The sequence below is a fragment of the Sinohyriopsis cumingii genome, unplaced genomic scaffold (assembly GCF_028554795.1).
Source record: "Sinohyriopsis cumingii isolate HCF-2022 unplaced genomic scaffold, ASM2855479v2 utg000400l, whole genome shotgun sequence".
In the NCBI taxonomy this organism is placed as follows: Eukaryota; Metazoa; Mollusca; class Bivalvia; order Unionida; family Unionidae; genus Sinohyriopsis; species Sinohyriopsis cumingii.
The window spans coordinates 1,251,808-1,268,177 of record NW_028315895.1 but is presented as its reverse complement, the minus strand read 5'-3'; the positions used below and the strand labels follow the sequence as shown (position 1 = coordinate 1,268,177).

Sequence of the window (16,370 nt, the reverse complement as noted above, 5' to 3'; positions counted from 1 at the left end):
TGTAATGATGTATGTTAATGAAGAGTGATGAAAAGGTATTAAAAAAAGGGACGGTATATATATTGCATAAAACTGCACTAGGTGATAGCATACAAGTTATAGTTTAGAGTAAATGTTCACTGCTTTCAGGAACTCCATATTATTAAGTGATGTTTATTTCTATAAAAATGTTCCTTCATGTCATGCACGTTGTAATACTGATCGTGGGTAGGTTGCATGTCGAAACACTATATCATAAAGTGCTTAACAGTGAATGGTTCATTACAAAAAATGCACTCTGGTGGGTCTTCACCTTTTAGTATGTGGGAGTGGGTTATAAAAGTATTACCAATTCAGATTCTGGCAATGACTACCTCCTCCCTACGCATGGTTCTGTAAGAAGGAGTCCATTCTCCTAGGGTTGGCTTGATGGCGTGAAGTGTATTATTCACTGCATCATTCCATGATGCCTGCTACTTCTGATGTAAAGTCTCTTTAATAATATTTTTAAAATCAGTATATAGTATTATAAAGTCAGATGGTTCATGATCTGCTTTACACTGGAACTGTTGGCTGAATCAAATATAATTACTAGTATGTGTTATGTTTATTTAATTTGTATTATGTTTGGCTTTTTAAAAAATGATTCTATGAAGTGAATAATTTGTACTTTAAGTCAACAATCAAGTTCATTGTGCACCTGACGTTTGGTAAACAGCATAATGTTAATTATAATATGAGTCGAGGACATTGCCCCCCCCCCCCCAATGAAATATGAAGTTTACCTGATCTTCATCACATTGTTTATTATAAAATTAGTTACAGGCCTCGTTTTATTTATAACTCTGAAAGGAAAATTCTATTATGATGATAAAGTATTCCAAAGAAAAGGAAATTGTGACCTAGGTCAAATAGAGGAGTACATAATTTTCTTAAGGAATTACGCTTTGTTGCAATGAAAGTTGAGCAGTATCATTTGTATAATACTGTTTTCTTGAAGAATTACTCATTCTTGCTTTAACATTTTGAAACAGAATAATTATTGTTGTGTGCAGCTTTAGATTTAGGTGGAATTCCTTATACAATTATTCTATGTGAATTACAAAGCATTGAATAATATTCTTAGACAGAAATATTAATTTGGATTTATGTTGAATTCAGACAAGGACATCTCTGATTCTTTTAGTGTTTTGTCATGACACTTCAGGACATTGGTAAATTAGTACATTTGAGACTTTAAGCACATCAAAACAGTAGTTGAACTTTTTTAGATCACCACAAACCTTTAAATAGAACTTTATTCATTAGGACTTGTCTTAGAATTTTGTGGGCCCTTTAAGATTTAATTCACAATACAATAAAAAAAATTTTTAAAATTTTCACTTTGTATTCAGAGGAAATAAATTATTTGTTGAATGTTATATAAGACGTTTTGATTTTTGCTATTACATAATTTAATTATGACAAGCCTGCAAAATCAAACTGTGTTTACGTATATTTACATGTGTGCAAAGAGTACATTATGTATTAAATAGGTTAAATTTGCATGTCTTTTAGTTTTCAATTAGTTCACCCCCTTTATTTGATACATAAAGATATGTATGTGTGTGACTAGGATTTTTAATGTAGCTTTAACAGTGTTTCAGTCTTATCACTACGATGTCTGCAGTGTGTCTAGCACTGGGGCAACATGCCGCAGACATGTAGCATGATGTCCCACCCAGTCATATTATCCTGACACCAGGACGACCAGTCCTATCAATAACCTCTTTATGCTGAGCGTCAAGTGAGGCTGCGGTTAGTACCATTTTTTTAATAAGTCTTTGGTATGACTCTGCTGGATATCAAAACCACGACCTCCTGCATCCGAGGTGGACGCTCCTACCACTAGGCCACCTGAGTGGTCTGTGCAGAAACATTTATAATCTGAATATCTGCAGGACGATTCGTTTATAGACACTACTATCTGTGAAATGATCGGAGAACTAAACTAGCCAAATCAGGTCATGCTAGATTGACATTCATGATTCAAATGGCTAATACACATAGAGTAAATATTTATAAGATAAAAATATCTCAAAGAAAATGTTCGGGATATAGGAAACAGGCAAGTATAAAGTGTATGGTGAATAGATATGAAAATGTATGTCTGATCATGTAGCAGGCATAACAGAACTGGTAAGTATCTTTTCAAAATGGAATAACAGTCTCCTTTAATATTGTACATAATATGACACATCACTATGACAGTGGATCATTCTGAAGAAAATCAGCTGATGAGTTTTAATCACATGAAAAAAACAACAGTCCTATCAATTACATTGTCAGTAAACCATTGATTTTAGTATGGTTTATCTATTGTTTGTTATGTTGGTGTTTTGTGATAGTTTTCAATAGAGATTCCATTTTAAAAATCTTTGTTCTGACATGTACTTTATTAGACATTTAATTATGTCTAGAATTATCTGAAAATACACACGATACTTTTCCTGTAAAACTGTAAGAAAATATAACTCTAAAAATATAACTCTAAAAATAATTGGTATTTGCTGAATGGAAATATATGTAAACTAAAAGTCAGTAGTAAACACATTTTTTAATGGCTGGTGACATCCTATACATATCAGGTTGCATCATCAGAGTCCGCTTCAAAGCATGAAAATGTCTACATAACATGGATTGGACTTTGTTTTCTGTATGAAAGCTTTGTAAGTCGTTGTACGTAATCACATTCGAAGCATTTCTTTGGAGATTTTGGTGGGTTTTTTTAAAGGATTCATCGTGATATTCTAGTTCCAAATTTAGCTTTGCAGAGATGCAATTGAATGACATCAAAATTGTAATGCTATTGTCATGTATATTTGACTTAATTTATATTTTATTTAATTTAATTGTTTGTAAGTTTTAAAATCTTTTTATTTTTAATTTCATTATATGTCAAAATGATGCAGTTTTGTTTACTAGGAACTCGATATTTTTTTCAGAAAATAGTTTGAACTTGACTAGTCAGTTTTAAACACCTAATGCTGACCTAGTTCCCGACCTTAATTCAGAAATCACTGAGACAAGTAAACAAGCTTTTATTTTTATCTTATTTTTGGAGAAAATGATTGGTTTTTGTCAAGGTCATGCTGGGGCTACATGCTTTTAGATGCAGATACTTCCTGAAGATTCTGGAAAGTTGACCATCATCCGTGGATCTGTTATGCATTTCAAGTTACTGTATAATCTTAGTTTATAGAGATATCTCTAGCTGGACTATTAAACACTGGGATGTAAATTATTTGGATTCAATAGGATTAATTCTTTTTCCTGGAAATATATGATTACTTATACAGAATTCTTAGACAAAGACATTTCATTAAAATTTATTAGGAAATTCAGACACAGGATTATTGTTTGTGAATAACATATAACTGCAGGCTTTACAACGCCACAGATGATACAGTATACGTCGTCGCCTTCCATCTTGGACTCTTCTTTGCGACTCAAATTTGAATTCATTATAACATTTCATTATTATGACTTCTAAAATTTAATTCGTGGATTATTCTTGGATTATTTTTTGATTTGATTCTTAAAACTGTAAGTTCTTATTTATTTTTTCCAGGGAAAAAAATCTTATTTGTTAAATTTTTGTAAGCTTGTTGTTTTAACTCTTCTTTTGGTACTGTTTATTTGAGCCTGAACACGTAACATAAGAGCATACAGAACAATGTTATATAAAATGAAGATATTTTACTTTTTCTCATATGATTAAATTAGTGCAAATTTTGCCTCATAATCAAACAAAGTAGTGCCATTAATTGTTGTAACAACAGCTACACTCTTGTCTCTATCCTTTCGGTCCTTTTCAAACGGTAAAACATGTCTTTCGATAGGTGACTGATCGCAATGAATTTACAACAGAAAAAAAATTGGTGGGGGAAATTTTGTTATCATAGATATAAAATATAAATTGTTGTTATATAGCTGGGAGTATTAATGACCAATGTGATAATTTAGGAATAAAATAGTCCGTTATTGGCCATGGAAAGATCGTTGCCGCTTCTTGATGAGGACACATGAGTAGCGAAAATTTCGTTCCAAGTGCGCATGACTTGGTATTTTTCCTGAAGACAGCATCATGTTTGGGATTAGATGGAACAGAGAATTGACTGATGTCTTGATGAACAGTTAATTATGTTAACTACAAGTGATGGTCAATTTGTTTCAACACAAGAATTCCTGAAGGGGATAATTTTAATTGTCATCAATGACTTGTATGTCCCTGATTATGTATCGACTCAGAAACATCTGCTGATTGCATGTTTGAGCTGATCTATACATATAGACAAGTCTAGATTGACTGAATGTTCTGTTTAACTGGTGCGAAACCTTCCCACCTGCTCCCAATCTGTGTTTACTTTGACTATAAATACAAAATCCGGGACATCTTTAAAATGTGTGACTGCAATTATTAATATGCGAAAAAATATCTGTATACGATAACAATAAATCTTTAAATTTCACCTTCTCTAAAGGATATGAGAACAGTCCACATAGAGCTTTGGATCATTAGGAAATATATGTAAGAGGCAGAAGTGCATGCAAATATATTTTAATTAAAACATTTGAAATTTATTTTCTCATGACCATATCAGAACTCTCATAAAGTGTCATACATTTGTGTATGGACACATGGATTAAAAACTGGAATGTATTATTGAGATCATTTAGACTGTAAGGAATTGTTTCATTTGTGATAGATACTCGTCCAGCAGTTTTATTAAATTTTTGGGAACATTTGTAAGTCATTCTATTTTGTGGATTGAAACCCGTTTTCTTTTCATATATTATACCTGGCATATATATATATATATATATATATATATATATATATATATATATATATATATATATATATATATATATATACACACATTTTTTTCATTTGGATTTGGAATTTTATAAATGTAGCTTTAACAATTTTTCAGTCATATCACTATGATGTCTGCAGTCTGACAGTGTATAGTGATAACTAGCACTGGGGCATCACGACTCAGACATGTAGCATGATGTCCCACCCAGTCATAGTATCCTGACACCAGACCGACCAGTCCTAACACTAACCTCTTAATACTGAGCACCAAATGAGGCAGCAGTTAGTATCATTTTTGTTAGTCTTTGGTCTTTGGAACCCACTACATCCCGCATCAGAGGCGGAGACTCTAACCACTAGGCCACCAGATCGGTCAACATTTTCATCAAATCGGCTTTAAATCTCAATAATTCCATTGTTCTATAATTTGAGAAATAGTTCAGGTGGTCCTGGAATTATGTGTCTTGAAAAGTTTTTTTTCTGGTGTGGCATCATGAAACTATCTTGTTTGCACACTTCAGAGATGCCTACAGATATGCAAAAGCACAATAGGAAAGTCAGACACCTTCCATGGAGAATTTTCATACTTTCTGTACATTCAAACTTAATGAAGAACATATTCATATTGTTTCGGAAGTGTAATATTGTTTTGAAAGTTACAGTTGGTTGGTTTGGGGAATAAAGTACTCAATGAACCAACAGTTTTCTTTTCTCTTTTTCTAATTCTTTATTTTGCATAAGAAAAGGTAAACAACTACACAGTGGTATATAAATTCATTGCATAAGTAGTTTTGAATGTGAATATCTTTATGCTTGAATTTTATTTATTTTCAGTGTGTGCAGAATGCAAGAGATAAAGAAAGAATCGTACCAAATAGTTATATTATCATACATATCTTTTGACAGAAAAAATTCAAACAAAAATAAAACAACACATTCAAATTTGGCAAGAAGAGCAATTTGTAAGCACTGGGAAATAACTATAAGAAGATTCTGCTTCTTATTTATCTTGATAATTTACTTTTATTAAAACCGATGATTTTTTCAATTTTTATATCGATTATACAGCATTTAATGAAAAATATAAATCGAAGTAAGTTTGTTTTTAATAGTAAATTTGCATGGAGAAATAAACCGTTTGCTATAATTATTAGCAAGCTAACTACATTAAAATGTCAATTCTTTTTCTGGACTAGAAAGACAAGTAATAAAGCAAACATGAACCGTTAAATTAACAAACATTTAAATCGTCTGCGAAGCAGATTTTCAGAGTGAGCTCTACATATGTACTCTGCATTACATTAATGAGCCAATTTCCAGAGCTGTGCTTTGTAACACTCTATGATACTCGATCAAGACGTTGAAAGCATTTGTAATGACAAATGGCGAGAGCTTGGTTACTTTTGTGGATCTTACCATTTCAAGATAATTCAAGATTTATACCTTATATACATATCTTCACATTTAGAAGTTGTTTGTATCCATGGTTCCTATACAAAGAAGAGTGTTGTCTCAAAAAGAGGAATGTTATTTATCGGAATGAAATGTCATTGATTTATTTTGTAGCCTAGACTATCAGAAGGATTGTCATTCAATTCATCAATATTTAGTTTGACAGATACACTTTATGGACCAACTGAATGATTTTCTTATGTTTAAACAAGTACAAGTCTTCCTAGAATTTGAGAATTCTCCTATTACATACTACATCATCTATACCAATTTTGCCTTGTGCAGTGCAACATAACCAGATGGATTATATCACTGTCTCAGTATATTTATAACGAAGACATCACAGTCAACACGGTTCCAATATAGAAACATGGCATAATGAGAGGGATAATAAATTACTACCGTGATGCAATGGTAAAATGTTGTACAAAAATAATTTTGTTTACAGAAAGGTGGAAGTAAATCCAGAATCTGGGACTTGCTGATACATTTGGTATCTTAACTGCTTCTTTCATTTTAAAATTGAGCTAGGTCAGACTAAGATATTTATTTAAGTTTGAATCACGAAATAATCCAGTTATGGTTATATGGTAACAACATTTATATATTTCGTCTACTATAACATTGGGACAAAACATCATGTGATATTGTGACATCGCTCACGAGACTAGCAAACGTATGTTGAATAAAGGAGGCAGCATCGATTATATATGTTTTAAACAGGCACAAGTCTTCTTAGAATTTAAGATTTCTCCTATTACATCATCTATACCCATTTTACCTTGTACAGTGCAACGCAGTCAGATGCATTATATCACTGTCTCAGTATATTTATAACAAAGACATCATAATTAACACAGTTTCCTTATAGAAACATGGCAGACTGACAGTGACAATAAACTACTACTGTAATGCAATGGTCAGTTGTTGTACAAAAATCATTTTGCTTATAGGAAAGTGGAAGAAAATCCATAATCTGGAACTTACCGATATATTTGGTATCTTACTTGCTTCTATCATTTTAAAATGGAGCTGGGTAGGACTGAGAAATATATTTATGTTTGAATCACAAATTAATCCTATTTGGGTTATATGGTAACTACATTGATGTATTTCATCTACTATAACATTGGGACAAACCTCACATGATATTGCAACATGGCTCACGAGACTAGCACATGTATGTTGAATAAACGAGGCAGCGTCTATTATATATGCATAACGTATACATCAATGAATTCAACAAAGACATGTTGGGAAACTATCCATTACACGAAGAAGGTAATTCAAAATGATTACGGATTGTGCACACATAAGTAAGGATCTTATATGATTTGCATAATAAATGTCCTCATTTGATGTCAGTGATGATAACACAGAATGCAATTCTTGTTTGCGTTTAGTGTCAGTGAAAACAATTTTAATGCAAACTGTGACCATTAACTATTTACTGTATACAATAGTTCACTGCTAACAACACGATCTCATGAAGTTATCTCTAATTGCAAGGAAAGACTCAACATGATTCTTAGAACTGCTGTGCCAAAAAGATTATCAGATCGAAATAATAGAAAGAGACTGTAATGATGTGACTTTCTCTGATATTTATAGGATGCACTTCTGCAGTTTTGCAGAAAACTGTTTTGATGCTCCCATGATGCCTTTGATTGAACCTTATCTCAATTGTACATGCATATTGACACAATTATTATGTTATTGATGGTGTGGCTCATTTAAAATGGTGCAATGATTATGGTCAAATATCTCAATCATTGCTGACGTTTGTAATTGTACGAGAAAAGATTTATCTATGTGAGTATGATAGAAATATAAAACATATCCAAAATATGAGAAATCTTATTCTCAACAACCATTATAAACTTTTCCAAAGCAAATGTTTTATAAATTTAAAATACTAAAACTAAAGTGTTCATTTATTTCATACAGCTGTTTAATGCTTGAATGAGGTTCAAATTTTTATTGATGCAGCAAACTTGGTCAAATTCTCAGTTGCCATGTGAGATGATCGTTACTATTTATCTATGTCATGTCAGAAGCACCCTTCTATCAGAGAGGCTGCCATGTAATATATTTTATGAATAAATGTTAAAATAATATCAGTTATGTTTATTTGATTTGTATTGTGTGATATCTCATTCATATCAGTTGTTTTAAAACATGTTTACTTAGGTTTAAGTTCTAGACATCAGATTGTAATCTTGGACGATTCAAGAAAAGAATCTTGTGTGCATCTGTAGGTAATTTTCCATGAAGATGATGGATTATTTTTTTCAGAAAAAGTTATTGCAACATACATAAAATGGGTGTGTATGTAAAGTAGTTTACATCGTAATTATTTATTCATATTTTATCATATGTTTAGTGGAATCAGACATTTAGTTGTGTTTAGTTATAATTGGAGATGATTTGTTTATTTACGTTATTCACTGAAACTACAAGGTGCTCATTGACGTATTGATAAAAAATTATTTGGAACTGTTACAAATTAATTCCATAACATTTTGGATTAAATCATTGTGATACATAAAAAATATTGGAATATCATCACATTTAAGGACCGCTCCGGTGGCCTAGTGGTTGGAGCGTCTGCCTCGGACACGGGAGGTCGTGGGTTTGAACCCTGGCTGAGTCGTACCAAAGACTTACCAAAATGGTACTAACAGCTGCCTCTCGAGGCACTCAGCATTAAGAGGTTAGTGTTAGGACTGGTCGGCCTGGTGTCAGGATAATGTGACTGGGTTGGACATCATGCTACATGTCTGCAGCATGATGCCCCAGTGCCAGACATCACTATAAACTGCCACACTGCAGACAGCGTAGACATATGACGGAATACTTGTCAAAGCTACGTTACAAATCCTAATCACGCACGCTAAAATTTAAGACATATGGCACATCAGCACCCGCATTGACGATCAGAATTTATTCAGAACACCACTGAAATTCACTTGGAACACTCATGTTGTTGGACCTGTCATATAACTTTAAGAACTACATGTGCTTTTTTCTTCAGACAATTTTAAGTTAAATACATCGTCGACACTGAAATGCACACATCTCTACAGGCATCCTAGCTGCTGTGTGCTGCTAGCCTCAAACAACTGGCAATGTTTGATCACATACTTCAACTCAGTCATCTGATTGGTTCAACATGACAACATATCTAAATTGAGTTACTTGCTTATTAACATATACTGGCTGCAACGAAATCATGTATGGGCAGAGAATACATAGTAGACAAAGAAGGGAGTAACAAGTGACCTGGGCATGATGCACTGTGTATTACTTAAACTATATTTAATCAATTAAATTACTATTTAAATAACACACAATGCATAGGTTCAGTAAACGGTTTATTGTCCATATAAAATAATCTTTGGCATAATGGGGGCAAATCCTGTACAGCACACTGCACCAGCCTAACTCTGAATTTGTTCCATAGGAATACCTCAGGAAGAGAGACTTAGGGGTGTTTGTAGGGTTATGAAGAGTGTCTGACACCTGTATTCTATCATATAATCCTCAGGATCAGAATTTTCAAGTTTCGGTTATCAGTGTATCTATATACCTCATATCAGCCCCTTGCGGCTCCCTGTAGGCACCGTAGGAAGCAGGTATGAAATTTATGGACATAATAGTTTAATAGTTGAGTACATTTAAGTACTGACACAAATTGGGGTTCAAAAGCAAAGTTGTAAATGCATGAAACACGGCATTAGTCCGAACGAATTAAGGGAGTGTTGTGACTATGGAACAGTGTGACTGTTATAAAGCCCCATATATATAATGTTAGTATTTATTAAATAAACGCCCTTCTAATTATCACAATATACAGTTAAAATCTGAGAGAATACACATTGGTTAATTATTGTCATAAATGTAAGAAAAGAAAATAAGCCATATTAATGATAATAAATACGATGGAATGATATGTAGATCTTAATATGATGAATGAAAAGCCTTCCAGTTTTCAACAGAGTCTGTTAAAAGCTAAGAGAACAGTGGCACACATGGCGTTTCATTCTCGTTAACTCATTTTAAAGTGAACATTACACATTTGGCCATTCATCACATGGTTTACTATTGCCCATGAAATATAACAATATGTTAAAATATGGACTAAATTCACCTGAAATATATTAATAGTATATCACAATTTTGATTATAAAATAGATGTATTTCATAAAACAATCTTAATTAGAATGCATATATTTATCTCGTGTGTCATAAGCAGACCCAAATAACATTGCCAGTCGCAAGAAAGATGACACATTAGTTCGGTATATAAAGGTTTAGGTTGCATATTGTTCAGAATGAAACAAAATATAACGTGCAAAACTGTAAGGTTCTACATTTGTTTATGTTGAATGATACTCACATTCTCTTGTTATGTCTAATATGCTACCGCATATCCAAATGATCTGTAAAAACGGGGAATTGCAAACACAATATTTAGTTCCACAGACTTGAGGAAACGTGTTTATTGTTTATGTTTTCCAAGTCTTTGTTTTGGAAGTAAATACCAGATAATCGTATTTGACATCACAAATCTAAATGACTACATTACAGTGTTACAGATGATGATCTTGCATACAAAACAGTTTCAAAGTGTTCGCGGTTAAGAACCTGCTTTGTTTTGTAGTTAAAAGTTTATTATCATGGTATTGGAAATGAGTATGCTTGTTTAATTGGGATCAGACTGTGGTTGTAAACTTGTTTTACCTGATTTGTTTATAGGGAAGAAGTTTGTACGAAAAAGAACTCAATTCACCGATAAAGTACATGTTTTACCTGATTTGTTTATAGGGAAGACGTTTGTTAGAAAAAGAACTCAATTCACCGATAGAGTACATAATTGTCTCTTCAACAAATCTAATAAAATCCAACCAACGAGCACAATTATTTTATATCTTTATTTTTCATTTACTGCATTTGACGTTATGTATTAACATAGAATAAATAATTCAATAAAAGTGTCAGATTCCTCCAAGGTTAGATATTATTGTGTTATAAGATGCTTGTATAATTAGATTGTATCATTTTTATTTAAAATCATCCTTAGTAAGTTGATAACATTTTTTTCGGGGCAAGTAAAAACCAATTGAAACTGGTGCCAATCTAGAATCTCAGAGGGAAAAAAGTTTGATCATTCACTGCAGTGAAGTACGATAAATTATTTGCATTGCCCATCATAAAACATTGCTAACATTATGACCAATCAATGTTATAAATATTTTAACATATTAACCCCTGAGCCAAACATCTAGGCAGTCCCCTGAAGCATACTTGCAGAGATCACCTAAAGCAGTGTTAGCCTTTCCAGTGCCTGTATCCCTGAGACTAGCTGACAGCAATTGGATTGCAGATTTTTAAAGAGGGGGCTACTTACAATAAAATTGTTATTTTATTTGTATTCATTTAATTCAGCTGAAATTTGGCACGGCAGTTCTCAATAAACGTACGTACATAATGGTATCAATTTCATGCTACATGCAGAAATAAAACTAATGCATGATGGTGACAACAAATGATGTACTTGCCAATTTGCTTATCTTGCCGTGAATAATCCATAAAATCCATTATGAATTCACAAAGAATTATGAACACCATCAACACATGAAATAATTATATTTATGTGCACAAAAATTCCACTTGTCGTCTCTTGTAAACTAAACATCCTGTGAATACTGTACACAAATGGGCATATTTTGTTTGCTCTTTACTTACCTTTCTTCCTAATAACTCTCACTGAAATTTTTAAAACTAATAAAACACTTAACAAACCTTGAACTATGAACACTCATGTTAACAACGTATATTTCCCAAATATTTATTTAACGATTATTCAAAAGAAAAAGAGGTTCCACGAAATCAAATGCATTTGCATCAGGGTCTATATCCGTTGCTGGTCCTTGGTATAGCCTCTTGTCAATGTGTGTTTTATCATTTACGATCATCGATTAGCTCTATTTTCATTTTCTTTTTCTTCTTCAACATTCTCATTTTCATCACTACCGCTGTTATTTTCAGTAGCTTTTTTGATGTCACTATCAATCTCGTCTGATTAAAATCCAGAAAATTCTCCATTAGAATCCGTCAAGTAAAAGTCTGCTCCTAGAGGCTGATTCTCATCAATTTTTGCATCAATTTAAAATCGAAATATTTTCACTAAATCAACTGATATCGAAGTGAAAAAAATTTCCCACTGTTCAGCATTGTGCCCTCTATCTATGTAAGCTAAAATTTGATTGCTTAAGCTGCCTGCATTAGTAGGAAATGGCTTTAAATCAACCAATGGTTTGCGCCGAGTTAACTCGTCATGCGGGAGAAAGGTCTTGCTAAATACTGCCTTTTAAACTCGGAGCTAGGGAGACAAGCTATGCAAACTCAGCCACTTTAGCGAGGCTCGTGGGACATCAGGGGTGTAAAGTACGACAAGTATACTCGTCGCCAGGGGTTAATGTGTTAACATCCTTACGTGGTCTAGTAGTGGTAAACATGGTAGCTTTGCATGCAGAGCAGTCTGGTTTAGATCCAACAATGTGCAGATACATTGTTTTCTGATTTTTTTTAAAACGATGTTGTAACTTAAATTGGGATGGAAAATTATGTTACTACTTATATTCTCAGTGTGAACTTAACAAACCACAACAAAGTATACACAATAAACCGTTAACATGGTATGGGATACAGTAAGAAATCATCCACTTTATTCTGCTTTACAAATGGCATCGCCAATTGTTGAAATACTGAGTTTTCCACCCACTTAATGAAATATATCCGTTGACTCAGGGCAATGAAAACACATAGCTCTGTATTGTCTTTGAAAACACAGGGTGAAATAGGGAGATGTTTTTTATTGTAGGAACCTAGAGCGTCATATATCTTCAACCAGATTAACATTTATTTATAAATGCGGCATAAACATGTGAGATAATAATCCAGTTTTCTTTGCTGCTCTTAATATTTCATACATATAATGTATAATACGAATCTTCCAGACATGACTGATTTAACTTAATACACTCTCCTTGATTTGAAACAATTATAAACTGATGGATATTCCACATCTAAATAAAATAGTTAAACTACCTTGCTTTTGTTTTATTTCAGGAAATATACAGATGTTTTATAATGGCTAGCAAGCTCAAGATGAGATCCATTCTCTTTCTGGTTCAGGAAGAATGTTTCACAGTAAGATTTGGAGATTTTTTCAAGGGGATGTTCGATTTCTTTTTAATTCACAAGCCCTTCTCCAGTATTTCAACGAGCTACATCCATGTTGACCAAGGCACCTTAGAATGGAAAAAGTTGAGAAAGGTGAAAAGTGCTAAAACTATTTAAATTCTAAGAGATTCAATTTGTGATCTGTTAACATAACTGATATTAAGCTAAATACATTCTTGCATCTCTTGAACTGCACTAAGGATTTGTCTTTTGCAGTCGAATGCATACATTGTGGCACTCTTTCAAGATGCCTAAATTATTGCTTCATCTTTCTAATGACACTAACAAAAGGCAGAAATCTCAATAGTTTTCTAAACATAAATGACTGTATTTGTATTTGTATTGCCAGACATAAATAAGCAGTATATATATTTTTCTTTCTCAAACTTTTACATCATGGAAAATGTACCAAAGTCATTGGGCATCATTTTGACATTTTTATAGTATACCTTCCTATTCGTATCTGGAAGTATCAAATGCAATTGTAATTTTGTGGTTCATTTTTATGTTAGATTGTTGAAGAAGAATTAATCTCCAGAAGAGGTATGTTTCTATTTTTTATATTCAAATTAATTGAATATGATACATACAATCTAATGTTTGAACCTTTATATCTAGATTTTATATTATGGTGTTAATAATCTAGCTAGTGAGGGGCCTGAGGGATGTGTAAAAGATCGTTATTGTTCACAGTGAGTGTGCATTCAATCAGTCTCTCTTTAGCTAGAATGTCAATTTAGTAATATAAAAGTGTTGACACTTCAGTATATATGTTTTCTCAAGTTGTCTGTATCTGTTGGTACTACTCACTTCCAGTTAAGCAATGTGCTAAAATGTGGTTAAAAGTCAAATAATTTGTGTTTTTGTTGACACTTTTTAATCCTTATTACCTGAAACCCCAAATTAGTTGTTTGTGTAAAATTATGTTACATACGTTCCGAACTTTCATGTTTAGAAGCACTATCTCAAAATCTTGACATCTTGCTACTGCCAGTGAAGCAGTATAATTGCTAGCTATTATTCAAGGTGCCTGTAGCGTTGATATAGCTGATGAAATAAAAAAGATAATGACAGAGCGATGCCACTTTGGCGAAAATAAACTTATATAACAAAATTAAAACATGCATGATGCTCAAGGGTGGCTACAGAGTTGATTTTGTTATCAATAACAATGTGATAGATCTGATGGAATTCAGATCACGAATTCTGCAACAAGGTGTTTGACATGATGGTGATTTTCCTGTCAAAGTAATCAACGTAAATAACTACTTATTAAATCGATATGCAGCTTAAGGATAATAAAACGCACAAAGCGGTCAGCGCCACGTTATTTACAGCCTCATTCCTAATGTTCCACCTAATCTCTGATACCAATCAGGCTTTCAACACTAATTTATTCCCCAATTAATACGTATACCAGAAATCGCATTTTTATTAACAGATCCATCCCATCACATTGTCAACCTGAATAACGAGCACATAACATTTTGTTGCCATCTTCGGGCAGAAAATTAAGCCATGCAATCAGATTGTATAAAGAATACAAGATGAATTAAATGCAAAAGAATCAATGAAGCATTTTTAAAGTGATGCTTGTCATATCAAGAAAATTGGTCCTGATGGCTTCAGTTTTCCAAAGGGCGCTTCTCCAGCTGCAGGCAATATAACAGAAGGATACTCGTGGATACAATTTCATCTACAATTTCATCAGTCAAGCCCAGCAAGCTTTATAATGGAGAACACTATTGATAACACTACTGTGAACCTGCCGATGACAGAGGAAACTTTATGTCTTCTGCTTCATGTTGGATCCTCGGCCAGCCAATTGGAGACTATGGTTCGGGACCCATGTCACTACACTGGTCACTATGGTGTCACTGCTCATAACAAATGTAATCTGCCGTTAAGGACACCAGAATTTAACCTAGTAGTTTTTCATAATTTACCTGGGAACAACATATATCTCCTCATGACAAAATTTAATGTTCATGAAAAAATTGACTTCCATACTAAATAACCTAGAAATATATCTGTTGTTGTTGCTGCTGTTGTACGGTATAATGTCATTGTTAAGCACAATATAGGCTATTCATGGCGGCCAGTATAAATGATGGAGGAAGAACGCAGGAAAACCCCGGAAAGAAACACCAACCAACGAGAAGCTACTGGCAAGTTTTCTCACATACCCACATTGGCCGAATCTGAGACTCGACCCACGCAGAGAGAGGTGAGATGGCAGTAATTCGTAACTTTGAGCGCTTTAGACCCATCGGCCACTCGGGGCCACCCAAACATATATATTATTCTCGCTGGGTGCATTGTGTTTAATACAGAGCTTGCAATGCATCAACGCTCCTATTAACAATAAAAATATGACATTATTTACGTATATTGCAGAAAAAGTTGCTTTTAACAAACTTGCTTTGCTAACTCAGAAAGAAATTTACTTAATGGGTTCTGTGATGTCCTGGGAAAAAAAAGAAAAAACGTTTGAGACAAATCTGCTAACAAAGGAAGAAATTTACAGTAAGATCGATGGGAAAGATGTTTTTAATAAATATCAGGCACATGTAGCAAATACTTGGTATACATTTAAAATAAAAAAAATCTTGGCAATAATCATGATTTGTATGTGCACATGGACGTGCTGCTGATTGCTGATGAATTTGAAAACTTTTGAGACATCTGTATATCGTATTAAAGTTTGGATCCTGCTTGGTGTTTCTGTTACCCAAGGATATTATGCGATGCTCCAAAATTGACAAAACTTGAATGAATAGCATGAAACAACACATATCACACATCTTTATACAATTAATTACCATATACC

General features: G+C 33.2%; 1 protein-coding gene across 2 annotated transcripts in view; it reads left to right on the top strand.

Moving 5' to 3' along the window:
• LOC149774191 (uncharacterized) overlaps positions 1–16,370 on the top strand; it is a 243,074-nt gene that overhangs the window by 137,357 nt on the left and 89,347 nt on the right. For both annotated transcript variants that reach the window (XM_089945702.1, XM_089945703.1), the window contains exons 19-20: positions 13,427–13,633; positions 14,053–14,083. In XM_089945702.1, coding sequence (XP_089801828.1) covers positions 13,427–13,633; positions 14,053–14,083 — 238 coding nt within the window. The remainder of the gene's footprint in view (positions 1–13,426; positions 13,634–14,052; positions 14,084–16,370) is intronic.